This window comes from Pogona vitticeps, chromosome 2, assembly GCF_051106095.1.
Source record: "Pogona vitticeps strain Pit_001003342236 chromosome 2, PviZW2.1, whole genome shotgun sequence".
NCBI lineage: Eukaryota > Metazoa > Chordata > Lepidosauria > Squamata > Agamidae > Pogona > Pogona vitticeps.
Genome location: NC_135784.1, coordinates 122,407,878 through 122,435,403, shown reverse-complemented (window position 1 = coordinate 122,435,403; position 27,526 = coordinate 122,407,878). Strand labels below are relative to the sequence as shown.

Sequence of the window (27,526 nt, the reverse complement as noted above, 5' to 3'; positions counted from 1 at the left end):
CAAGATGCAAACAGAGTACTTCTCCTGGTTCTGAGAAAATAAGCAAGGCCGGAGTAAGGCAACCTTCCCCCGCTTACTCTCATGTCTAACAGAAATTGGGCTTCTAACCTGGTCCAGTTTACCATTCTCCCCCATAGGTAAAGTACACTCTAAAAGTGATTGTGGTATATTGGTCATCATCATCAGAAGAAAAAAGAAGTACAGGAAGATCCATTTCTCTTTTTTTAAAAATATAGCTACTTTTTTTAAACAACAGTATCTAGAGAACATTTTGCTACAACATGATGCCTACTGAGAGCAACAGTGTTTATTAGAATAGCTGAGGAGGCTTATGTACTCTTGAACTACATGGAGAGATGAGAGGGCTCTGAATTTCCTCCTGCCAGGTATAATTTTCTATTCACTTCCTGCTGTTCCCACTGATTGCACTCATAATGGAAAGTACTTTTGACTGAGCTGTAACCTCTCCTCCCACTTTGGGCAATGCCTTTGTTTTTCCAAGAATACCAAGACCACTTCTCCTGCAACTGCACTTTCCCACAAGGCCTGGCTGCACATGCCAGATGCTCACGGGTACAGGCTTAGGGAGGTGCCTTGGGAATGTGCCTCCTGCTCTTTGTCCCCTGCCCTAACAGGGTGGCACTTGCACATTTCAGCCCAGGCACACTGCCAGCCACATTGGAAAAACAAGTACAGTAGTTAGGCAGAAGCCTGATGGGTTAATGTGAGACAAGCAGGACCTGCAAATATACTGTAGTAGACCTTTGGCAGGTAAAAGAAACTTCTCAGTCAAAACCACAACATAGTGGCATCTGAATGCTCTAGTCCAGCAGTCCCCAACCTTTTTAACCCCGCAGACTGGTTGGGGAAGGCAGGGCACTCCCCGCGCTTGTGCTCATGTGTGAAGGAGCAGGCACTCTCTCTCACGTGCACTTGTGCACATGCACAAAGGAGTGGGAGGGTGCTTGTGTGGGTGTGCTCACACTTGTGCATATGCGCAAAGGGCACTTGGGGGCACTTATGTGCTAAGAGGTGGGGGAGTGTTGGCGCAGGTGTGCATGCACATGGGCAAAAGGGCTGAGCGGGGAGGAATGCATGTGGTGGTGGAGTGGGGAAGGTCTGTTTCCGTGGTCTGGTCCGACTCAGGCCACAGACTAGCACCAGGCCGCGGACCGGGGGTTGGGGAGCAGTACTTACGCCTAACACTGTCATGTCTCCCATAGGGCATATCCAAAGTTCATCTTGTGATTTTAAGTCTCATCTCAACCAGCTCTAATGGATATGGAATTAAAAGTCCAAAACTTAACCAGGCAATCAGTTCGGCTTTCCCTTCAAGGTCCCAAACATATCTCACTTAGCAGAAAATGTGTCATCTATAAAGCCCACACTCAAACTTGATTGCTAGCTGTTGCTTCTAGGTAAAGAGCTCACAGTTTCTTCTCCACTACAAGAGCCAGAAACTTTATCATCAAAGCAAGGAATGGAATATCTTTGTGATCCCTTGCCCATGTCAGAAATCCATCAGCGCTGTAAATAAAACTCAGACTGAGAATAGGTGCATTTACATGACCTGCCTTTTCATCTGCAAAGCAAAAAGTAAAGAGGAGCAAGAGGAGACCTTGCAGCTATGGCAACAGGACCTACTAATGATTATTATTATTTTATTATTAGTTTTATTTATTTGCTGCATTTCTCTCAACAAGGGACCCAAAGTGTCTCACAGCATTAAAATTCACACAATTTAAAAACACAGTAAGTTAAATATTAAAAGATAAATTAAACAATATATGATTTAAAATACAATTAAAAGATTAAAACATGAAAACATAAACAAGATTAAAATTATCTGCTAAAACAGAGTTCAGGGATTCAGATATAATTGTTAAAAGCCTGCCTGAAGAGACGGGTTTTCAGCTTTTTTCGAAAGGATAAAAGGGAAGAGGCCATCCTGTGTTTTCCAGTCTTTGATCCTCCAGATGTTTCGAACTTCGGCTTTCAGAAGCTGAAGTCAACATGGCAAATGCTCATGGATTTTGGAACTGAAATACAAAATAGCTGGAGGGCCAAATGTTGGGAGTTACTGGTTTGGGGATGGAGGCTGGGGCCTTGGTGCCGAGCCCTGCCACTGGGCAGAGTCACATTAAGTGGCAAGCGCTGAAAGGAATCAACAAGGAGAGCTGTGTAGCAGGCTGTCTGCCCTGCTTTCCTTGACCTAGCCTGTTGCCTTCAGGTGAGACAAAGGATATTCTCCTTTCATTACTGTGAAAGAGTCAACTGCTGGTACAGTATAGCTGGAATGGGGGAGGGGGCTTTTCCCTGTTCTTTTGCTTTCAATGGCAAAATATCTCCGGCCAATCCTGGTCCATTTCCAAAGTGGTCCAAAAAATGTAGCAGGGAGTGTGCATGTACATATGTGGAAATACACAAACACTTGAGGTTGTCCATCATATGTGCTTTTGGGAGAGGATTAAAGCTGAAGAGTACATATAGAAGACTTTGTTGTATAAAGTGCAGCGAGCCCATTTGTACACTCATGGACCAAGACTTCCCTGACTTGGCCACAAACTATCTATGCACACATGAGAACAATGCATTTGTAATGCTGCCATTCTGGTAGATGATGACATGAAAGGGAAGCAGCACAAAATGGGCAGGACTGCTTTCCTTCCTGCACAAAAGCAGTAACTGCATCTCACTCCCTATATATGTGTGCATATGTGTGCATGTGTGTGTGTGTGTTTTCTCTCTCTCTTTCTCTTTCTCTCTCTTCCCAATTTACTTCCCCTTTCTTTCTGACCAGCCAGCAAGATCCTGACCTTTTGTTTGCCTTCTGCTCTCTGTTAAGAAATGGTGGCAGTAAAGGAAGATGGCAACCAAACAAACTGTTGTCCCATGCTGACAACACAGATTTATCTCATTTCCTTAACTTCAGTACTAGTGAGATTACTAACCCACCTGCATGCTCTCTGTAATTCCCCGTTTCTAGCAAACCTTTGTTCTTGCACACAGGTTTCCCCCCCCCCCCCCCATCATCCCATACTAGCTCCTCCTGGTTGTTAGCTGAGCGCATTCCTTTATTTGTTACAGTTCTACTCCACCTTTCCTCCAACGTGTTCAAGGCAATATACACAGTTCTCTTCCTCCCCACTCCCATTAAAACTTAGAGGTAGGTCAAGCTGACAGACATGGGCTGGCTTAAGGTCACTGGGGACTTGGAACATGGATTTCCCACTTCTCAGTCCAATATTCTCTCCACACGGACTCTCCCACTCCACTGGGAATACAGATACTAGCAGGGTATCTGTGGTATAGATACTAGCAGGGCTTTCTGCAACAAGACCTGCGGGCCAACCTACACCACAGCTCAGTAGCTATCAGAAAGGCCACCTAGCCCTGTTCACCCTCTCCTTGGGAGAAATAAAGGCCTTCCTCTTTGAAAATGAACTTCAGTGGCAACCCAGGAGTCCCTCTGCTCCTATACCATGAAATCTGGTCACTCCTCTGCCAGGATGACACGTGTGTGCTATGAACCATGCCTTCATTTGTGGGGCATGCAACTGGGGTTTTCATTTAACCAGGGCGACCGCTCGATACTGTAACCTTGCTGCCTTCTGGACTTTCTTTGGCCCATAAATACAGTATGTGGAACAAGATTCAAGAGCTGTAGTGTTGGGAAGGTGACGTGTGTCTTTCTTACCACCGAGTCAAACTCAGACCTCTGGATTAAGGGACAAAACATCCAACGTCTGGTGTGATCCTTCCCAGGGGCGGCTCTCAAGACATCAGGCACCGCGGGCCTCAGACGCGGTGGGGCCATGTTTTGACACGGAGGGCACCCGGGGGAAGGGCCCTGCCTGGTTGCCATGGCGGGGCTGACAGTACACATGGGCGAAGGCGACGGTGGGGAACAAACAGCGGATGCCTGCAAAGTCGCCCGGCCGGCTGTTGTTCCTGGCTTGCTGGACGTCACGTCGGGGCAGAAGGCGGGCGTCCAACTTGTCCCGTGGCGAGGAGGCCTCGGAGAGAGCGGGGAATGTAGGTCAGGGCGGAGGAAGGCAGCCTAGCCCAGCTTCGGGAGAAGCCTTCTGGGTGGTGAAGGATTCAAAGGACAGGCTGTGGCCTGCCTTGGCTTGCCGGCCGGCCGGCCCGCCTACTTGCTTGCTGGCTGGCGGGCCCCCTCCGGCTGCATTCCTCCCCGGCGACGCAGCCTCCGCCCCGCCTCCTGCCCGGCCAGTGCGGAAGCGGGGAATTTCCTGGCACCGCTTGCGGAACAGGAAGGCGGAAACGAAAACAGCGCCGAGCCAAAATAGCTCAGGGAAGGGAAGGGAAGGGAAGGGGGCCCCCGGGTTGCTTCGGTCTTAAAGGCACAGGATGCGCGGCAGGCCAAAAAAAATGGGTTTCAAGGGATTCCAAGCAGATGGAGGAGCCTTCACGCCCCCCACGGATGGTTCCCCGCTGAACACCCAGCTTCCCAGTCCTCAAGATCTTTAGACAAGATCAACGTGTGTGTGTGTGTGGGGGGGGGTGCTTCTCCCACCTGTTCCCTGAAAGAAGGGCGCAAAGGGCAAAGATAAGAACCTTAGATTCTAGATTCACTCAGAAAACTGCAGAGGAAAGAAATCCCTCGTTCCAAATCAGTAGTTTTTTTAACTTTTGAAAGGCTTCCAGTTCCCGCGCTAGAAGCAGAAGTAGTAACGCGGGTTAGAATCGGCCCCTCTGCCCCACAAGGCCATTTCGAACGAATGGGGGGGGGAATCCTCACTGGGGCTTAACAGCTGTAAATAATATAACCGTGATAAAAACGTCTCTCTGATTTAAGGGCGCTGCTTTTTGTTCTTTCTGGGCCTGCTTTTACGACCTCAACAACAGCTAGAAGGAACGAACGGAGTGGGTGACGCTTATCTTCCGCGGTGGAAGCAAAAGCTTCCCTTGTTTAAATGTCCCCTTCACAACGCTGCTAAAGATAAAGAGTAGGAAAGGCCGTTAAAATAAGCAGCAAAGAAAAACGAACCCATGTTAAGGGATCTCGAGCCCGGGTCCTCTGAAAGCAAGAGCAGGGACCTGCCCTCGCACACTTACCCTAAGGGCCCTCTGTATCCTCTCAGCAGACGTGCCAATACAAACCATTAAAACCCGTGCCTGACATCCATGTTCTGCCAAGACCTCCTCCTCCCCCACCCTGTCTCCTACACACCCTTTCCACCCACATCCTGCTACGGTCCCAGGTCAGGTTTCCTCCATAGCACAGCTCTGCCCCTCTTCCCCCAGTACAATGGAGGCCCCTCACTCCCCCAGCAGGCAAATGCAAGCAGGAGGGGCACTGGGCTGAAAGCCAGAAGGAGCAGCAAGGGGGAGCCAGGAAAAGGAGAAGGGAAAGGAAGGAATCAAGAGCCGCATTCCAGTTCCTGAACTTAGACAAAGAACACTGCCTTAAATAAAACAACATGTTTCAAATCTTTTCCCTTGACATTTGATCAATCATGCCTCTGTATAAAGGATGCCACTAACACAAAAGTACTGTATAGAATCTGCTTATCTCTTCATTTGATACATACTCTAGCTAGCATACATCTGAATGATCTCACACGGAAAATATGTATTGCTTAAAAATAACTTTTTGCCACTTACTCTATTGTAAGTGTGCACATACACACAGCAGATATACAGTACAAGGAAAGTAACCCATATATCCATGCAAATAAGCAGCATTGTCAATCCTGCTTCGATCCACCAGATTTTTAATATAATTTCATGGCAGATTCCTTGAAACCTGAGATTGTTGTATAGAAACATTTTGACAAGAAACACGAAACAGTACAAAAGCAAAAAAAACCTTTGTGGTACCTTAAAAATTAAGTGCTATATTTTAACGTAAGCTTTCGTAGAACAAAAGCCACTACCTCACATCTCTTTAACAAAGTACATTAGTACAAGTCTGAAGCTGTCTAGTAACATGCCTCTACAGCCCTCCTGCTCAGCTCTAGATTACTGTGGAATCCTGCCAACCAATACAGACACACACACACACACACACACCGCTTTAAAGAAATTTCACTCTCTCACACACCCTACTGTACATTAATCAGCTTCAATCCCCAATTCTGAAAAATGGTGTATATTAATTGTTAACTGAAATTAAAGTTGTTCCTGGACAAGACTGCTTCCTTCAACTGAACAGAGAGCTTTAGCTGCATGAGAAGAACAGCGAGAACTCAACATTGTTTGGCTAACAAACTGGTGTTCAAATGAAATTTATTGTTTATTTTACTATTATTATTTACATGCCACCTTTTCCCCCATAGGAAAAGTGAATAATTACTGCATTAAGAAAATACAGGTATTATAGCCAAAGTGTCTCACAATAATCACTTTATTGTCACAATAAGGGAAGTATTCCCAATACTTTTGCAACACTATGTTTGTACACGTGGGTTCAAACTGCCTGAGAAAATAGTCCTCTGTCAAGAGAGAGAGCACTTTTGCTTTGCAAGAGGAGAGCTGTTCTCTTTTCACCAAGGAGGGGACATGGGCTGGGGGTTCTGAAGATAGGACATCACTACTGCAGAGATAGACAACCTGAAGAAAGGAGGAAAGGGGAGGAGACAATTAGAACAGAATTACATTACCAACCAAACAGTAATATCATTGGAATAAATTACAAATATTATCAAGGAGTCCTAAAGGACATGGTCAAACTAAAAAACTGTAATAGGATGTGTTACTAATCTTGCTCAGGGATGTGTGTCTGAGACTCTTATTAACATGACTGCTGAGTGCTTCCCTTGAGAAGGGAAGTATGATTGAGGAATTATTTTGGTGCTAGGACAACTTCTTCCCTCTGTAGCCCTAAGTGACAGACAGCCATCTATTTATTACAGCATAGTTACAATAAGTAATCAAATTAACAGTAGCAAGCTTGTGCAAATGAGAACTCTCAGCCTTTTCTTAGAAGGAAAGACAGACTTCAGACATCGGGACTCAGCCAAGAAAATGAGCTTATTGGAAAAATGACAAAGATAACTACAATTTATAAATACTTTGTTTCACAGTCCATGTATGAAGGCTACTTCAAAAGGGGATGGGAGGACTAAAACAGAGCAGGCAGTGTGCCCAAGGACAAGAAACCAGGAGATAAGTAGAAAAAGTGCTTTGTTACCAGTTCTTAATCTAATGAAGGAAAAATGATGGCGGGGGGGGGACTGCAATGATGGTCTAAATCCACAGAAAAATCCTGCATTCCAAGACCGTGGTGGAGCATTGCCTGGGCAGGATGACAAAATAACGTTGTGCAAAGACAGGTGCTTTGAGAGGTTTTCTGAGACCCAAGTTGAATCTAAACCAATGCCAAGGACTTTTGAAAACACATCAAAAACAAAAATCAGAGGGCAATTTTAAACAAAGGCAAAGACATCCAGTGCCAAGAGACTTTGATTGAAAACAAATGGAGTGCAGATGCCAGGCCTGACTCCTGAATGAGCATTGTAGAGGCTTCATGGGTGAGCACGTAATAAGGTGGAGGATCACAAAGGTTCATGGGCCTGTTGGTATAGAATAGTTGGTAGGATGTTATCCTGATTGATTACAGTCTAGGCAAGATTGCTTAGTGTCAAGAAACTGGGAAATGGAGGGATCATGGAGTCTGGTGCTCTTTTGGAAAATTCAGGCGTTGTAGTCAGTGCCTGGGAGAAGCTGGCTGAGGGTAATGCCCACCAGTAATTGGAAGGGAGTAACACATGCAGCTTATCTGTATGAGAGCAGCCTTCAGACCAGGCTGGCTCATTCTTAGGTACTGAACTGGGAAGATGGTTTCCAGTTGAATGATGGGAAGGGGCGTCTAGCTGTTACTTGTACTATGGCCACGTTGTGACCTTATTTGTGGGGAAGAAAGATTTTGCTGCACACTGACCACATACCTCTTGTTTCACCCACACCAGGGCAGCCAGATTAGTGTGGCTGAGTGGGCCTTCCTTAATCTGGGTATCCTTGACACTTAGAATATGCAGAACTGCCATTTCCAGGTGAGTGCTAGTACAATCCAATGGAGGAATTTTTAAGGTGGGTGCTATTCCTGACAAAGAGGCACCATTGCCATGAGCTCTTTCGCTTTTACTAGTGCAGTGAGTGACCTAAAATTCTCAAATTTTATATCTGGCCTTAATATGTTAAATAGGAAAGCCAATGAGATTTGCATAAGCCGGGTAGTCAGGAAAGTTTTAAGGATCAGATCATACTTTTGCACTATTAAAGAGCAGGCCGGGTAGGTGGGGCTCGTCAGCCATGGAAGGCAGCCCATCTAGGAGAAGGAAAACTCCAATTTCAAACCTCCACTGCCTTGTGGCTATATCCACTCATGGAAAAGGCTTCAGGAGTTAACCTCGAGGCAAAATCCGGAGCTGGAGTCCCGAAGGCAGCATGTGTCGTTCTGCCAACTCCTGCGACATTGCTGGAACCAGTTGTACTGGCCCTTGCCTTTCCATTGGACCATTTCAGCAATGTGGAGAGGAGGGATCTGCTGCTTGGGTAACAGCCTATCCTCCATATTACCTTACCCGGGCTTCATGCTCTGGAGAGGACACTCCTCGATTCAGAGCATGTTACCATAGTCTCTCGAGACTGAAGGATGCCTATGCAGGAGTGACCTTAGGGAAGTAAAACAGAGATGATCTAGTAATATTTTACTAAATCCCTAGTTAAAAATGGGATTTTTACTAGGCTAAAATAACACAGTCCTCACTACTTTGATGTACTGTTTGTATTTTGGAGAATAAAAGCAGGTGTAAAGACTGTTCAGCACATCCTCATATATAAAAATCCAAGCTCCATGACATCCAGCATTTGTGTGATGCACTATCCTGCCCTCTTGGGGCATATACAACGTGGAAAGGACAAGTAAAAGATGGCCGCTGCTTCTTCTAGCCCGTTGGAAAAGCACTAAGGTTCCTCTATGGTGGGAGAGTTAAACGGCTCTTTTTTTCAGCAGCAGTGTTACTGTAGGGATCCCTGGCAGCTATAAAGGTGTAGGAAACCAATGAGAAAACAAGCTAGCCCCGTCAGCATAATTCAACACACAGAGAAGAAAGCAAGAAGGAAAAGCAGGCATTTTCTGCAGTCAGAAGATGACTTCACTGTGTGGAAGAGACGGGCTTTCGCACTGCATAATGAAGCTGGCAAGGAAGCTGGGTGCCTGCTGCCTCAAATACTGAAACAGGAAATCTGAGGTTGACGATGGCTATCTAGTGACTATTGCATTCAAAACAGCTAGAAAGTCTGGACATGAGAAGGGTTTGATGGAAGTCTTGTCAGAGAGTCAGCAATGGTAAGAGATTGCACAGGACTCGATAGGTGTCTGAATGAATTAAAAAACTATGACTTACATGAAGCTGCTCATCATCTGTTTGGTGTCTTCCGAGCTCCTAGAGTTGGCAAAACTGATGAATGAGCAATAGACAGCAATCCAGGCGCACCATTTTAGCTGTAAATACCACAGAAAACTGCATGAGAGCCTTCATTGGTTCAAAATCCTTAGCAGTTACTCTCTAAAACAATCCTGACACCTTTATAAATACATCACAATGCTTCTTAACAAAATTTAGAAATTGTCTTATATTTTTAAAAGACAGATGGGTTTTCCTAGATTACATTGACTTAAAGTTATTGGTGAAACAAGTACAGTAACAAAACAAGTTTATCTTATATGAATATCATACGTTCTGTATTTTAAAAAATTGAAAGAGGCTGCAGTACAAGATCTTGATAAAGTGCAGAAATAAAGTATTAACACAATTAAGGCCTTATTATAAATGCAACTATCATTGTTACAAGCCTTCCACTCAGACCGTGCTACTGAATTCACTACTGGGCTCAGTACAATAATTCACTAATAATAATAATTCATTACTATAAAATTTTACAGATTTTTAGAAACAGAATTGTACTTTAACTGCTGCCTTTATCGACTGACACCTCAATAAAAGACTTGACTGTATAGTTTAGTATTACTTCAGACTATTTCTCCAATTACCAGATGCCGGTATATTCCTTGTTGTTATGACATGACCTCAAGTTGCTTCCAACTTAGGGGCACTGTAATAGGGATTTTGAAGCATGCAAGATATGCAAGCAGTGGTTTAAAATTGACAACTCTTGAATGCATTTCCATGGCTGAGCAGGCATTTGAACCTATACTTCCGGAATCCCAGTTGGACAATTTGTCTGCTACACTGACTCTCATCACCTTTCTCACTTAGATAAAAACTGCTTAAGTACTCTGACTCAGAGATATTTATAACTAATTAGAAATCAAACTCCTTACATAAGCCAAACAGATATTCATATAAGGCATTCTGCTTTCAGCATATATGCAATGATCCATTCATTCAGATAAAGAAATGTAATTTTTACTGTTCATCCTCTAGTGCATAACAGTGGAATGTGAACAGTCTTGTGCAGAAAAAAAATCTCATTCTTCTGGCAGGGAAAACCATTGAATGAGACCAGGGAATATGGTGTTGGCTTTGCAGTTAGAAATACTCTGCTGAGATCCATTGTTCCACCTACTGTGGGGAGTGAAAGAATCCTGTCTCTGCAGCTCCACTCATCAGCAGGACTGGTCACCCTCATCAGTGCATATGCACCAACACTGTCATCTACAGCAGAAGTCAAAGACAAATTCTATGATGATCTAGCAGCTACTATCAAAAAAATCCCCGAGAAAGAGCTGCTGTTTATTCTCAGAGACTTTAATGCCAGAGTTGGTGTTGATCACAATTCTTGGCCCAACTGTCTAGGCCGTTTTGGCATTGGGAATATGAACAAAAATGGTCAACACTTGCTGGAGTTTTGCTATTATGGTCTTTGTGTCAGCAACACGTTCTTTAATACGAAGCTTTGACACAGAGTCTCTTGGAGACATCTAAGATCGAAGCATTGGCATCAACTTGATTTGATCCTCACTAGATACTCTAGCCTTCCTAATATTGCAATCATACACAGTTATCAGGGTGCTGATTGTGATACTGATCACTCTCTGGTGTATAGCAGAATAAAGCAACAAAAAATAAAGAAAGAGAGAGAGAGAGATTGTACCACATGAAAAAGGAAGGAAGACCACATATTAACATCAGCAAGACCCGTGATCAGAGAAAAGTAGAGGAATCTGCCCAAGCACTTGAAGAAACTTTTCCAGGCCCGGCTGGTGCAAATGCACCTGAATGAAGGAAAAAATTCCAAGAATGCTGTTTATAACACCGCCCTGTCCACATTCGGCAAGAAGACCAAAAAGATGACAGACTGGTTTGAAGTCCATTCGGAGGAGTTGATGCCAGCCATCGAGGAAAGGAGGAGCGCTCTAGCAGCATACAAAGCCTGTCCTAGTGAGTACAACTTGCAGGCTCTTCAAGCTGCTCGTAGCAAAGTCCAACAGGCTGCCAGGAGATGTTCCAATGATTATTGGCTTCAGCTTTGCTCTCAGATACAGATAGCACTGGATACAGGTAACATCAAGGGAATGTATGACAGTATCAAGCAGGCTTTAGGTCCAATACAGAAGAAATCTGCTCCTTTGAAGACTGCTACAGGCGTGATCATCCAGGACCAAGCACAGCAGATGGAACGATGGTTGCAGCACTACTCTGAGCTATATTTTAGATATACAGTGGTGCCTCGCATAGCGATTGCTCCGCATAGCAAAGAAATCGCTTTGCGACACTGTTTTTGCGATCGCAAAAGCGATCGCTTTGCGATGGCCCCTATGGGGAAAATTCGCTTTGCGATGATCGCAGGAAAGCACTCATTGCAAAGCCCCCATTTTCGGCCAGCTTAAGGTTGCTGCAGGCGCAGAGGGTCTTTCTCAGCCAGGGTGGCGGTGGCGGCGCCTCAGTCTCCCTGCCGAGGCTGTCAGTCTCCCTGCTGAGGCTGGAGCTGCAAGGGGTGGAGGGAGAGAGAGAGAGAGAGACGAAGCACAGCTGATTGGCGGGGCTTTGCGATGATCGCGGGGAAGCGATCATCGCAAAGCCGCAGCGATCAGCTGTGCGAAAATGGGGGCTTTGCGATGATCACTTCCCCGTAATCATTGCAAAGCCCCCATTTTCGCACAGCTGATCGACGGTTCCAAAATGGCAGCCGCTGTTTTGCCTCGCTTTAGAGGCACCCAAAATGGCTGCCGCTATGGAGGAATTTCGCTTGTTAGTTTCTAAGCCCATAGGAACATATTAAACGTGTTTTAATACGTTCCTATGGGCTTTTTAAAATCGCTTAGCGATTAAATCACTTAGCGACGTTTTTCCTGCAACGTATTAACGTCGCTAAGTGAGGCACCACTGTAATGTAGTAACCGAAGAGGCATTAAATAACATCAAGTGCCTGCCTGTCTTGGACGAGTTGGACAGTAAACCAACTTTAGCAGAAATAAAAGCGGCCTTGGATTCCTTCGCCTCCGGCAAGGCACCTGTGGAGAATAACATCCCTGTTGAAGTGCTGAAGTGCTGTAAAAGGATCATCAACACTGAGCTTTATGAAATCTTTTGTCTTTGCTGGAGGGAAGGTGGACATGAAGGATGCCAACATTGTCACACTGTATAAGAACAAAGGAGACAGGGCGACTGCAATAACTACCATGGCATCTCTCTTCTCAGCATTGTAGGGAAGCTGCTTGCCCATGTTGTGCTGAAGGGATTCCAGGTGCTTGCAGTCAGAGTCTATCCAGAATCACAGTGTGGATTTCGAGCTAATAGATCCACCACTGACATGGTATTCTCCCTCAGACAGTTGCAGAAGAAATGTAGGGAACAACAACAGCCACTCTTTGTGGCCTTCATAGATCTTACAAAGGCCTTTGATTTGTTTAGCAGGGACAGCCTTTTTAAAATACTTCCCAGGATTGGATGTCCACCTCAACTCCTTAACACAATCAGGTCTTTTCATGAGGAAATGAAGGGCACTGTAGCTTTTGATGGCTCAACATCAGATCCCTATGACATCCAAAGCGGAGTGAAATAGGGCTGTTATTTCACTCCGCTTTGGATGTCAAAGCATGCTGAAGCACGCTTTTGGAATTGCAACAGAAGGTGTCTATCTCCGGAAAAGATCAGATGGAAAGCTCTTTCAATTTAGATAGAGAGCAGAGACCAAAGTCTAGCTGAAATGCAAGCTGGGCTTTCTCTTTGCCGATGCTGCAGCTGTTGTTGCCCATTCTGCTGAAGACCTCCAACAACTTATGAATTGTTTTAGTAAGGCCTGCCAAGATTTTGGACTAACAATCAGCCTGAAGAAAACACAAGTCATGGGCCAGGGCATGGACTCACCTCCCTCTATTACCATCTCCACACAAGAATTGGAGGTTGTTCATGACTTTGTGTACCTTGGTTCAACAATCTCTGTCACTCTCTCCCTAGATGTCGAGCTGGATAAACGCATTGGCAAAGCAGCTACCATGTTCTCTAGACTCACAAAGAGAGTATGACTTAATAAGAAGCTGATGGTATATACCAAGGTCCAGGTCTATAGAGCCTGTGTCCTGGGCACACTCCTGTACTGCAGTGAGTCCTGGACCCTTTGTGCATGGCAGGAGAGGAAGCTGAACACGTTCCATATGTGTTGTCTCCAACACATTTTTGGTATCACCTGGCAGGACAAAGTTCTGAATATAATAGTCCTAGAATGAGCTGGAATTTTTAGCATTTATACATTACTGAAGCAGTGACATCTACATTGGCCTGGGCATGTTGTGAGAATGGCTGATGGTCGGATTCCAAAAGATCTCCTATATGGAGAATTAGTGCAGGGAAAGCACCCCAGAGGGAGACCACAGCTGCGATACAAGGATATCTGCAAACAGGATCTAAAGGCCTTAGGAAAGGACCCCAACAAATGGGAAACCTTGACATCTGAGTGTTCAGCCTTGAAGAGGCACTTGTTCAGCAGGCCGAGGCAAAGAGGCAGTACCACAACGAGCAAAATTAGGGAGCTAGACAGAGGACAGACTGTTGGTTGTTGTGGGTTTTTCGGGCTCTTTGGCCATGTTCTGAAGGTTGTTCTTCCTAACGTTTCGTCAGTCTCTGTGGCCGGCATCTTCAGAGGACAGCACTGTCCTCTGAAGATGCCGGCCACAGAGACTGGCGAAACGTTAGGAAGAACAACCTTCAGAACATGGCCAAAGAGCCCGAAAAACCCACAAAAACCATTAAATCCCAGCCGTGAAAGCCTTCGCAAATATAGAGGACAGACTGTATTTGTCTTCAGTGTGGAAGGGATTGTCACTCTCGAATTGGCCTTCTCAGCCACACTAGACACTATTCCAAGACCTCTATTCAGAGCACGTTAACATAGTTTCTCAAGACTGAAGGATGCCTACACACTGTGCAGCACTGAATACCCATTTGGATTATGTCCAAAGACAATCACACACTGGCATGTCTTCAGTAAACTATATACAGCAGCAGTAAGATTCAGTATTGTGCTGTAACAACTGAACTCTCAGCATTCAATTATAATGGATTGGCCTTAATAGAGGTGTGATACTGTGTTTCCTCAAAAATAAGACAGGGTATTATATTAATTTTTGCTCCAAAAACGCATTAGGACTTATTTTCAGAAGATATTTTATTTTTGTCATGCACAACCATCTACATTTATTCAAATACAATCATGTCATCTTCTTCTGGTTGCTGCACAATGGTGGAAGGCGGGGTTTCACTTAACTGGGGCTGGGCTTATATTACGCGCATCCTGAAAAATCATACTAGGGCTCATTTTCAGGTTAGGTTTTATTTTCAGGGAAACAGGGAGATGGATGTGGTCTACATGGTATTCTATTATGTTACTACTGTAGAAAGTGCCTTAGTTAATGTACTTGAAACAACATTAGAGAAACTAAAGTGGCAAGGAAATGGGGAAAGTCTAAGGTCAGGCATATTGTGCATATAATCCAACTCAATTTAGAAGAAGAGAGAAAACTGAAAGTCCAGTTGCCAGAATAAGTTGATCAACTCAGTTGTCTCTTGCAAACTCAACTAATACCTCATGAAAGACCAACATCAGGAACTCACTGGACATACACAATCTAATAACAGTTACAGGATAACACACAGCTGAGCTAGTCTTGCCTTTGATTTGCTGAAATAGTCTCAAAGTCAAACCCACAGTGTTCCAGTACTAACCTTCAGCATCAAGCCACACATACTGAAAATCATTCCCAACAGATTCATGTAGTCTGGTGTTGGGTCTTCTAGAGTAGGGTTGTTCTCTGTGGTTGGAGGCTTGTATCTATAAATAAAATACGCCATTATGGGGTAAATAAAACATGAAATCAGGCTTTAAAATTAGATCTAGCCACAAAAACATAAACACGAGGCAAAAAACATAAAGACATTCTTAGGATAAACACAGAGGCTCAAGGAAGAAAGATTTATTCACACCTTAATGTTGCTTAAATACATGAGGCTCAATCATGATCCGTGGCTGTTTGATTATAAAGTATATGTTCCTATTAACTGTTTTGTTTTTTAATGGGCATGAATTTAGATCTAAAATTTGCACTGTCAAGTCATGAGAAGAGTTTCTTGCTCTAGCTTTATATCTAGCAGTATATCCTCAACCTGCAGTTGCACCTGAAAGTACCCCGAGGCCTTTCTTTTTTAAGGTGATCAATGTATAGCACAGTACAAAAAATTGCTACAAATTGTTCTGGAACTCTGAAGCTTTTAAAAAAAACTATTGATAGGGTAGCAGATTACCTAAGCATCCAGATTACGCAAACTGTCATGAAAAGTTACACTCCTCCTACCATGGCATGAACCATGAAAACAAGTGTTTTGTGAAATGTGAATAGGCAAACATTGCCATACCTGTTGAAGATAATAGCAGCATCATTTGTGAACAGCGATACACACATGGTATTTAGAAATTTATTTAGAAATATAATTATATAAAAAGTTACTTCATCACCCTTCATCGCTGTACTATTCATATGGCTCTTTTAAAACTGACAGATATGACCTGGAAATTGACCATGGGTAAAGGATTCTGTATATGCATCCTACACTGAACAGGCAGTTAGACAAGATCAAGAGTGGGGAGCTGTGGTCCTACAGATGTCAAACTGCAATTCCCATCAGTTCAATAACCACAGCTAATGGGGAGAAATCATACCGTGTTTCCCAGAAAACAAGACAGGGTCTTATATTAATTTTTTGCTCGAAAATGCATTAGGGCTTATTTTCAGGGGATTTGTTTTATTTTTATTTTTTCATGAACAGCAATCTACATTTATTCAAATACTGTACAGTCATGTCATCTTCCGGTTGCTGCACAATGCTGCACAATGGTTGAGGGTGGAGTTTCACGCAACTGGGGCTTATTTTTGGGATAGGGCTTATATTACGAGCATCCTGAAAAATCATACTATTTTCAGGTTACGTCTTATTTTCGGGGAAACAGGGTAAGTTGCAGCTGAAAACTACATGGAGGGCCACGTTACCCATTCCTGGTCTTAATGATCTACAAGTTCTCTTCTTATGACTAAATAAAGACACACACCCCTCTGTACAGACTTCTACCAACAGCCCACCATTAGGTTAAACGTTGCGGGATGCACCCTCCAGAGCACTTCAACATCCTAGGCAGTGGATTCCAGGCAGGAAAAAAGTTTCTCCGACTTTATTTTGAAGCATGTACGTGCAGAAAGGTTAGCTAGGCACCACACTTGTCAGGATCTGGGTGACAAGACTGGGACACGCAAACTGGCACAAATAGATCACGTTCGATCATCTGAATCAGGCTAACCACCCAACACAAGAGGGCAATTTCCACAGAAGAAGAAAACTCAACGGCTACCCCGATTATTTTGCTAACAGGCTTTCCTTTTCCCGCCTGCTCCACCGCATTGCCACAGTCACCCCAATGGCTAGGGGGACGGCGGGCACCCCAGCCAGCATCACCACTACTTTCCCATTCCCTACTCAGCCGATGTCATGGTGCCTCGTTCTTGGCTACCATGCTTGTCCCCCCCCGCCGCCCCTTCTGCGGCGTTTCCATGGCAACTCCTAAGCCCCACTAGAGCTGACCTGAGAACCCGATTGGGCCGCCGCGGGTCCGCCATGCTGTTGCTGGACATCGCACTCCACTTCTGGCTACTCCGAGCAGCCCCCCCCCGCCTCCGTGCCGCTCAGCTTCCGCTTCCTTTCGGAGCTGGGGGGCAACTAAAATCGTAACACATCCGGCCTCAACCGTTGTAGTTCCGCTCTTTAGTTCGGGGTTCACATCGGCCCGGAGTACTTTGCAGCTACTGTACTCTTCTGTGGAATGACGGCATGAATGGGTTCATCCAGGAAGACTAAGGGACTGGATTACAAAAGGCCTCTCATCCCAACACCAGGTAAGCGACGCTGAGAACGAGCGGAACTAAAGAGAAGGGGACGGTGCGCCGGGGGAACGTATTGAGCGGTGGCCGTTTGGGTTTCACGTGTACTGTATCTCTTTGGTGTTGAACTGAATTTGCAGCAGGCGGTACAGACTCGGGTAAACTTCAAGAAGGACTGAGTCATGCGGAAGTTGTTGGAATTTTCTCAAACTCCTCTCTTAATAGAAGAGTCAGGCTCAAATAAGGAGAATATATAGGGAAAAAGGCCTAAACCGGTTTCAGAGGTAGAACTCGCTCGGGAGAGATGCTAAGAGTGTTAGGAGAAAGTGGGGGTTTCCTGGGGGCGGGAGGCGTATTTGAAATTTTTAAGAGCCACGATGCGTTGCAGAAGGTTGTAAAGATAACAGTTTTGGATCGGGAAAATTGGCTTTCTTAAGAGCTGACAGAATATGCTATTATATGATTTATGGAATACTAAAATATAAGTAGTAGGCCTTTTCCTTTTTTTTAAACAAATATATGTAGTAGGTCCTTTTCTCTCTTTTTTTGCCAATTAGACTTTTCTTTTAATCAAAAAGGCCAGCTTGTCTTCTACTATTGTGAGGAGTATGGCTGCTTGAATGGATTTTGCAACAGCAAACAGACTTCCCTTTGCATTTGTGTTATTTTGTTAAAAGGTGAAGTTACTCTGAAGAGAACAAATTCCCAGAAGCAGTATGATCATCAATTCACCTTGATATTAATCCTGGTATTGCTAAGAGTGTTGCTGTGCTGGCAAACTACAGGAGAATAATTTATAGCTTATCTGTGAAAGAAGTTACTTGCTTCCATCATGGCTTTTCCAGAGCCAAAACCCAGGAGGCCTGAGCTGCCCAAGAAACTGCTGGGTACACTGGAATGCAAACAGGGAGCTGTCAGAGCAGTGAGGTTCAATGGTGAGTCCATCCTGTTCCTATAAGTGGGACATAGTGCTGAGTTAGTAGGGATGTAAAACTAAAGAGCAGTTCCCTATAACAAAAGTGGATCTAGTGTTTAGAGTCTTGTTAAATCAATACAATGATCATAATGATATTAAGGGTCAGACTTGTTGGGGGTAGAATCTTGGGATTGTAGGGAAAATGATAGAATCTACAGTGCAAGAGGAAATAGGAAAGGCTACTGTTTTAAGAATTTTACTGGTGTTTGCTAGGCTGAATAATGATCAGAAAGTTTGGATTTTTCATTTTATTTTTTTCTAGTGGATGGCAATTATTGTCTCACCTGTGGCAGCGACAAGTCACTCAAGCTTTGGAACCCCTACAAAGGGACTCCCCTCAAATCATACAGTGGCCATGGCTATGAAGTTCTTGATGCAGCAGGGTAAGAGCCAGGGCAGAGGGGCCAACTTTCATTAGAAGACAGAATAGATTTTGCTTTAGAATAGCATGAGAGAATTTTAGATGGTAAACAGGTTAGGCGGGCAATGTGTGTGACTTTGCCAGAGCTCCAGTGTGCTGTATGAGAAGTTGACAAGGTAAAATAAATGTCTTTGTTGAAAGTTGTTTTATTACAAGGTGCTATAATGAAACCACAATGCATACAACTTCATAGAAAAATGAGACATAGAGTCTTGTTCTTTCGTGGTGCAAAAATCCCAATACATTTCCCCACAAAACTGCCAATAACAAACTAAACAAATTTAAAACTGTGCTTTTAGTTTGAAAAAACTTCCTGTTTCTACTAACTGTTGGAGCAAAAAGCAGGGAATGAAAATATAAACAAATATTTAAGAACTGGGATGGGAATTGAGCAGAATTATCACAGAGCAGGCATCGTCAAACATTTCTGCCTTAATGGCTAGAAACTTGGAAAAAACATACTCCTGAGATTCCCCATTATAGTTGATCTGCATTTACACAATTGTCTTGAAAAGGCATGTGCAGCCGTAGAACTGGGCTCTAGGAAATTGAAATAATAAATAATTTATAAATAAGAAATTTAGAAGCCAGAATAAGTTGATATAAGTTGAATAAGTCCCTAGTTCTCATCCTTGTTCCTCTCTTTTCCTGTCACAGGTCATTTGATAACAGCCAACTTTGCTCATGCGGAGGAGACAAGACGGTAATCTTATGGGATGTTGCCACAGGGCAGGTGGTTCGCAAGTTCCGTGGCCATGCAGGGGTAAGACCTCTTCTGTCCTTTGGGAGTTCCCGGAAAACAGGGAGGCACATATTTGGAAGAGGAAACTGTTCTAAATGCAGTTGATCCATTACAGTGGGAGGGTTTTTTTTTTTGCAGGTCAGGCAGAAGGTATAGAAGCAAAGCAAAGTGTGCTCCTTATATACCGCCCCATAGCACTTTAAAACGCTCTCTGAGTGGTTCACAAGTTAATTATGCAGGCTACATATTGCCCTCCCCAAGCAAGTTGGGTACTAATTTTACTGACCTGGAAGGATTGAAGGCTAAGTCAACCTTGAGCTGGCTGCTTGGGATTGAATCCTGGGTTGTCAACCCATTTTTGGCTGCAGCACAGCAAATTAACCACTGTGTCATGAGAAGTTAGAGAATTAACATAATTCCTTGTGGAATCACCAGAAAACATGCATAATGTGAGACTTAGATAAGGACTGAGAATACAGAGGTAAGCAATTGGCACTTGGTATAAAAGAATCCAGTTGTTTTACTGGATAGCAGAAGGAATTCAGGGCAACATGGCAAAATTAATTTGCACTGGGGTATCTGTGTTGAAGGCAACAGGAAAAGAGGAAAATCAAGTATGACATGGGTTGACTTCATGAAGGAAGCCATGAGGTTGAATTTAAAATTGCTGAGTAGGGTTATTAATGATAGGACATTTTAGAGATCACTTCTTTACAGGGTCAGGACAGGCTGGAGGTCACTTTTCATCACAGAACAACATTTGTGTTAACCTGTTGGAGCAAAATCAAGACAGTCTCGCAGCACCTTCAAAACCAACAAATGCATGATAGCATAGGCTTCTGTGAAGATATATTCTGTATAAATACATATACTTGAAATTCTTCATAACATTCCATATGTTGATCATATTATTCCATCTTGATCATATTATTATTGTAGATTTTAATTGTTGTTTTTATCTGTTTGTGTACAGTGTATTGTGAGCTGCCCTGAGTAAGACTCCAGTCTAGAAGGGTGGGATATAAATCTGATAATACATAAATAAATAAATGTCTAATAAAATGGGCTGTAGGCCACAAAACTCATCCTATCATGCTTTTGATGATCTTTAATACACCAAAATAATGAATGCTGATATAAGCCTGGTTTGGATTTTGGGCTTGTAGGGGATAGTAATTGGGTGGTTCTAATGGACCCTGTAGGAGAATTCTAAGAATTCCAATATTTGGGGCACTTCCTGTCAATTGTTGAAAAGTGGGGGAATGAAACAAGTGAGTGTGGGTTTTCTGTACATGCATCTGATTCCAGGGATATGACGATAGATATAGACTTTGTGACCATAGCTGTTCACAACTTCTTCATTGTCTCTTCTCAATGTGTAGAAAGTAAACTGTGTGGAATTCAATGAGGAGGCAACTGTGATCCTGTCAGGTGAGGAACACTTACTTTGTCACCCTGCTTCCCTGTTGCTCTCAGAATATATGATTTGGAGTCTACCTCACATGCTTTTCTGTCTTGTGCAGGTTCTATAGACTCCAGTATCCGCTGCTGGGACTGCCGCTCACGCAGATTGAATCCTGTCCAGATTCTAGATGAGGCCAAGGACGGCATCTCCAGTCTGAAGGTGTCAGATCATGAAATCCTTGCTGGGTAAGGAAAAATGGTGCTAAGTCAGAGCTAAAGGCAGAACTGGAGAAAACAGATTCCTTCCTCTGTTATGTCTGAGCTTGATCCTGCTGGGGCCTGTTGAGTGTTCCCAGTTCATCCATGAGTGTTTAATCCTTCTGCTCATTTTCAGTGAGGAAGTCCGTAATCAAAATTTTTTAAAATACACTGTCATTATGTATATTTCTAGGAATGTTTTTTTTAAAGTAACTTTTCTTTTTGAGCAAAGCCTGGAAAGTTATAAGAATTTCTGTTAAAGATGTAGGAAGAGGAGAGTGTGGTTTGTGAAAGACTTGCAGTATTATGTCAACTTTAGGGATAGATATTTGACAAATCAAAGAAAATTTGACCAAGGTTGCCCTGGACACATAACAGTCATAGAACCTGAGCTTTGTGACTTGAAAACTAGAAGTTTAAAGTATGCAGTCTGAGATGTCAGCATCAGGGGAATCTGCATGTCTGACAAGCTTTTGATTACTCCCAGTTACTGCCTCCCAATGCCTCTCTTTTCTTTCTCAGTTCTGTGGATGGGCGTGTGCGGCGCTATGACCTCCGTGCTGGAGAACTTTACTCAGATTATATTGGAAGTGAGTGTTGAAATGAAAGCCAGAGGCTTCAAGGTGATAATTCTGTGGTGTAATGTGTCCTCTTTGCTTCTGAGGTCCTAGCGGAGAAAGAGAATTACTGTATATTTATTTCATCTTTTATTCAGTAGCTGTTCCTCAGGTTTAAGTCAGTGGGCTTCTACGAAGGTGAACATTGCATAGACCTCAGAATTGCACCCAGTTATTCAGAGCAGTGGGCAACATGCATTTGACTAGTTTTAACAAAATAACTGAGGGAGAAAAGCTACTATTATCCTGGAAAGAATAATTATTTCAAACAGATTAAAGTTCTTAGAAAACTCTCAGAGTGCTAGGTGTTGCTGCTGTCGGGCCTTGCCCAGCCTTTGTGCGCATGAGCATGCCCAGATCCACAGCCCGAAGCAATGGAGCTCATTTTCTTTACAGGTCCAATCACTTGCGTCTGTTTCAGCAAAGATGGGCAGTGTACTTTGGCTGCCAGTTTAGACTCTACGCTGCGATTGCTGGACAAAGATACTGGAGAGCTGCTAGGAGAGTAAGCAGTACAATTATTCCTTCCTACCCTTGAAGTCCCTAAAGGGTGCTTACAGTTGGATTTCACTGTTCAAAATGTGTATGTCGATCAGTTCATACACATAGAGAATTTCTTTGGTGTTTCACTCCACATGTGGGACTTGAAATCCTTCCAGCAGCTAAGCCTTAGGAGAAGCATTTCATCTATTTTAGAACGGGTGGGTGGGGGACATAATAGAGCTATATGGAAGGGAGTCACCAGAGGAACCCCAGGAGGGTTAGTGTCGGTCTTTGAGAGGGCTGAATTTGACTCCCAAGACCTAACATTCCTGACCCATGGCTAGAGTGGAAAAGAAACTTGCCTCGCTGCATACATCTTTTATATGTGTATAGATTTTATAAACATGTTTTTTTACCTGTCTCAAATGGACTTGGGCCATTTGTTAGCCTGCATCTGTCGTCTTGGCCATGGACTGGTAGCAACCAAAGTGGGACTGATGGGGAAAGTCTGGCTGAACGGAAAATAATTTCCTAATTCTCTTTCACATTTCACCCCTTCTAGATATACAGGCCACAAAAATGTGACTTACAAAATGGACTGTTGCCTGAGTGAGAGAGACACACATGTTGGGAGCTGCTCTGAGGATGGGAAGGTGTATTTTTGGGACCTGGTTGAGGTAAGTGCAGTTGCCTAGAGAAACGTACAGTTTTCTTCTCTGGCAGTCATGTTACATCTGTGTCTTCATAGGAGTGGAGATACAGTACAAACACTGTGGCTGGCTGTAGTATGTAGAAAGGGAACTTCGCTGATAGCACAGGTCACTATGATGTCGCTGGAGAACAATGCAGCCAACCCTCCAGTTTGAGGGCAGGCACTGTCAGCCTTGTGCCTAGTGATTTATTTGAGAGCAAGAGTGACCATTTCTTTGTTGGAACAGAACAGCAAAATTGCCAGAGAACCTTTTTTAACCTGGGAACTAAATGGAAGTTAAGCAGTAATGGCTAATAGAGTGCTCTGTCTATACAGTGGGGTCTTGACTTAAGAACGGCTCGAGTTAAGAACATTTTGACTTAAGAACCACTCTCATAGGAAAATATTGACTTGACTTACATACTTAGATTTGAGTTAAGAACTGAAAAAAAACCACGTGGGAGGCAGGGAAAGTGCAAAATTTGAACTTCCAGTTAACTGTTGGCCAGTGAAAAGGGTGCCTGTCTGCTTCCTCACTCCTCCCAGCGTTTAGAGAGTGGATTGGGAGACAGTCTTCAGACTGCCTGGTACTGCCTGGACTGTATTTTCCCTGCCTTCCCTGAACCTTTCTTGCCCTAAGAAAAAAAGAAACAAAATATCCCCCTCTAGTGGTCGAAGGCGGAATAGCAGCTTCCCATTAGTTTCTATGGACGGAAAAGAGCAGATACGGATCAAATGGTTTTCAATGCATTCCTATGGGAAATGCAGGTTTGACCTGAGAACTTTTTGACTTGAGAACCGCCTTCCAATACGGATTAAGTTCTCAAGTGAAGCCCCCACTGTATTTGAAATCTGTGAGTGAGCCATTATCTGTGAAATCTGATTATCATTTGGTTTGAATCTTAGTGCAATATTTTTTTTATCTTGTAAGGAAAATAATTTTGCTTTCCCTTCACACTGAGGTTTATGTGCTGCCTGGCACTTTCTTCCATTTCACTAGGTGCTTTAAATTTGGAGGTCCCCCCCCCCGTTGCTCATTCAGCAACAAGTAGCCACATTCCCCTGTTCTCAGCTTTTAGAGCAAGGGAAGGCGAAGTGCAGCCTGTGGCCTATATGGTAGGGTCTCTAGCACAATCACTTCCAGTTTCTTAAAAGGCTCTTTATGGATGATAAGATAGGTTGTGGGGAAGACATTTAAATGTCAGTGGGCCCCAAGGCTTCTGGCAGGCACAATTTGGCATTATAAAGCAAAAAAAAAAAAAAAAAAAAAAAAAAAATGGGGGAAGGATCCAAGATGGGCAAAATGGAGAGTTATTGGTGTCATAGTTGGATAGAGAACCATGGATCTGTGTTTGGTGTCTTCATAGCACTGACCTGTATTTCTCTGCTAGGTTAGCCTTGAAATGATAATGGATTCATCTTTCTTTGGTGCAAAGATCTTCAGATTGGATGGAGCTCCTATTGCACAGGGTGAACAGTGGTGCACAACACTTCTTCATAGGCCTTCTGTTCCTCCCATGCATACTTCCCCATCTCTCTTCACAGGGATCGCTTACTCTGGCCTTGCCTGTGAGCAACACTGCAGTCCAGTCTCTGTCCTTCCACCCAACTGAGCCTTGCCTGCTTACTGCTTCAGAGGGCCGTGTCCAGCTTTGGAGGGAGGAATCCTATGTGGCTGAAGAAGGTGCAGTGGCCTGATCATTGTTGCCCTCCTCCGAGTAGAGACTCTCAGATGCTGGGAGACAGACCTCTCTCCTCAGAGACACACAGAACAGTGTGTAATGCCTTCAGGAAGGTGTGTAACACTGGACTATAGAAGGAATAACCCTCCCATGGGCTTTCTGCCTCTGATAGGACAAGCGTGACCTCTATTGCTGTCTAAAAGACAAAAGAGCATCCCTGAGCGGTCGGAACCTAACATCTTCCTCACTCTTTGGAATGCCATTTTCCAATAAAGTTATCTGTATTACAATCATCAGTTCAAATAAACCATTCCTCCTTGGGATGAGGAGTGACTGCCTTAAGATGAGGAGTGACTGCCTTGGAGACAAGCCACTTTTGTATTGCTGTAAGTTTGGTATATGAAAGACAACATCAGGAGGAGTTCTAAGTTTGTATCAGTGCTCCTTAGAAAGGGCCCATAGTATGTAAAAATGTACTGTAGCCCCAAGAAGAAATAAATAGGAGAAACTCAGTTTCTGTGCTTTTGGGCCATTGTTTTTGAGCTGCTTCCTACATATGAAGCTACAACGAAGGAAGGTATTTTTGAGAAGTGTGGAAAGTGATAACATTTGCTTGGCTTCATCTGCCATATGCATATCTTTAGCATTGCGCGACAAGTAGGAAGGTTTGGCTTGTTGACTCTTTATTAAGAAACTGAGGTTCTTTTTACTTGTGTTTATCAGACAAAATACAGTGGTGCCTCGTTTAACGACGAATCCGCATAGTGATGCGTTTTTTGCAATCGCTAATGCGATCGCATTGCGATGTTTAGATAGGCCAAAAATCGCATTGCGATGATCGGTAAGCGTTTCGCTTACCGATCTTCACATTGCGATGTTAGGGAAACAGCTGATCGGCGGTTCCAAAATGGCTGCTGGGTGCAGAAAATGGCCGCCCGCTCCGTTTTCGTGCCCTGCCCTCGCTTACCGAGGCGGCGAAAATGGCGGCCGGATGGGGAATCTTCACTTAACAGTGAGTTTTCGCCCCATAGGAACGCATTAAATGGAGTTTAATGCGTTCCTATGGGGTTTTCAGTTCCGTTTAGCGATGCTTCCGGATAGCGACGTTAATCCTGGAACGGATTAACGTCGCTATGTGGGGCACCACTGTATATTTAGATTAAGAGAACCTAGGAAATCGGTCAACTTTAAAGACGGATGGTGGATTTGTACCTTCAGCTGCCTCTGTAAAATATGTCCTTCAACAGCAATGTACTGCTTTTGAAAGCTGGGTTGGTTTTAGATTGCAAGATATTGAAATGCCTCACTTTCTGGTTTGAGAGATGTGATGGAATGCAGCCTTTGCTCTGAAGAATGGAGGAATGGGGTGAACCGGTTAAAAGACTGATTGCCTGGAGTGAAATCACAGCTTGTGGACTCAACGGGCTGCAAACATGCAGTGTATATTCTTCCCTAAAATGATGCACTCCTTCATGACTTCCATAGATTATGTAATTTTAGACTGTTTGTGTTATTTTTCTTTCTTGCCTGTCAGTTTTTTTTTCTGCTAGCCCATAGGAAATTCACAGCACTAAATAAGGTGCTGAAGCCCTGCTCTTGAGTAACGGGGGTCCTCTGTACTCCCCTTCTGGCTCCTGAGGTTTTACCTATGCTTGTTCAAGGTCTTCTGGGTGTTGTTGTTATTAATGCAGATTAGCTTAAGCTAATACATGTTAAAATTTGCAACAATTTATATTTGAAAAGTTACGCTAGAAAATGAAGGTAGAGACAGCAATGAGACTAAGATTGTGTGCACTGTGAAATCCTTTGCAAAAGACAGTAGAACAAGTGTGGAAGGAAGGAAATGCTCCTCTCTCCAGAGCATCCCAGAGCCATGCTGCTGTGTGCATTCCTAGCAGCTTCTTTAGATCAAGGAAGAGTGTAAAGCAGAGCCGCCCTTAACAGAGGGGTGTGTCAGTGATGTAAGGGCTTGGATGGGAGTTCAAGTGTGTAATTTTTGGATGCTGCATTTTGTCTCACAATGAAAAGGAGGAGAGGAGAATATGGGCTAGAATTACAATCTGTGCTTCTGCTGCCTCCAGCTGGCATCACACAAACATCTTGTGGTAGTGTGTGCAGTATTATAAACAGTTTCAGGGCAGGTGCAGTGAGCTGTAGCAGGATGATCACATTGAGAATATGATAGGCAAGCCCTGTTTTTTCCCAATTGTGACATTCTGTTCTTGGGTTTGTCAGACATAGGGTGAAGTTTCATACTGCATCCCAGGCCTGATTGTTTCATTGCTTGCCTAGAGCAAGGATGTCTGTATTCTCATTGAAGGCAGCTGCTACCAGCAGTCAAAAAAACCATAAACCTCTCCGCTCATCATCTGAGCATTCTCTGCAACACTGCAACCATGATATTAACCTTAGTTTTAATCTGCTCACCGTACCTTCTTTGACACATTTAGCATTCATGCAAAACATTTCCCTAGGATATTACATCTCATGAGTCTGATTCATCAAATTCTTGGGCCACATTGCTGTGTAAAGGCATTTTGGTGACATTAGCCACAGAGTGTAGAAGTGGTTTATGAGTAATAGAAGGTCTGGGAATAACAGATTAAAAACTGGACCCTTCTTCCTGTGTGTACTTTTGGACTTTTATAGTCAGAATGGTGTGCCATGCTATAATTTTTAGCACACAACCCTTTACTTTTACTGCCTCGTCCTTTATATATAATAACTCATGCACCTTTAGCCTATGTGACCAAGCCTGGCCATCATTCCTTTTTCCTCTCCCATCAAGTTAAGAACCAGAGCTTGGAAAAGTTACTTTTTCAACTACAGCTCCCATGGCTGAGGGATTCTGGAAGTTACAAACTTTAAAAGTATTTTTTTTTCCAAGTTCTGTTAA

General features: G+C 43.7%; 2 protein-coding genes across 2 annotated transcripts; one reads left to right on the top strand and one right to left on the bottom strand.

Annotated features, from left to right (window-relative positions):
• Nucleotides 1–6,235: 6,235 nt before the first annotated feature.
• WDR83OS (WD repeat domain 83 opposite strand) lies at nucleotides 6,236–17,217 on the bottom strand. Its single transcript, XM_020800390.3, has 4 exons — nucleotides 17,061–17,217; nucleotides 15,156–15,261; nucleotides 9,375–9,472; nucleotides 6,236–6,576 (listed from the first exon to the last, which is right to left on the bottom strand). Exons 1-4 carry the CDS (start codon nucleotides 17,108–17,110, stop codon nucleotides 6,510–6,512), a joined length of 321 nt encoding a protein of 106 aa, XP_020656049.1. The 5' UTR covers nucleotides 17,111–17,217; the 3' UTR covers nucleotides 6,236–6,509.
• A 211-nt stretch (nucleotides 17,218–17,428) lies between these two features.
• Nucleotides 17,429–24,972, top strand: WDR83 (WD repeat domain 83). Its single transcript, XM_020800387.3, has 10 exons — nucleotides 17,429–17,514; nucleotides 18,034–18,291; nucleotides 18,595–18,715; nucleotides 19,411–19,516; nucleotides 20,878–20,926; nucleotides 21,019–21,145; nucleotides 21,680–21,747; nucleotides 22,171–22,279; nucleotides 22,820–22,934; nucleotides 24,494–24,972. Exons 2-10 carry the CDS (start codon nucleotides 18,189–18,191, stop codon nucleotides 24,644–24,646), a joined length of 951 nt encoding a protein of 316 aa, XP_020656046.2. The 5' UTR covers nucleotides 17,429–17,514; nucleotides 18,034–18,188; the 3' UTR covers nucleotides 24,647–24,972.
• The last annotated feature ends 2,554 nt before the right edge of the window (nucleotides 24,973–27,526 follow it).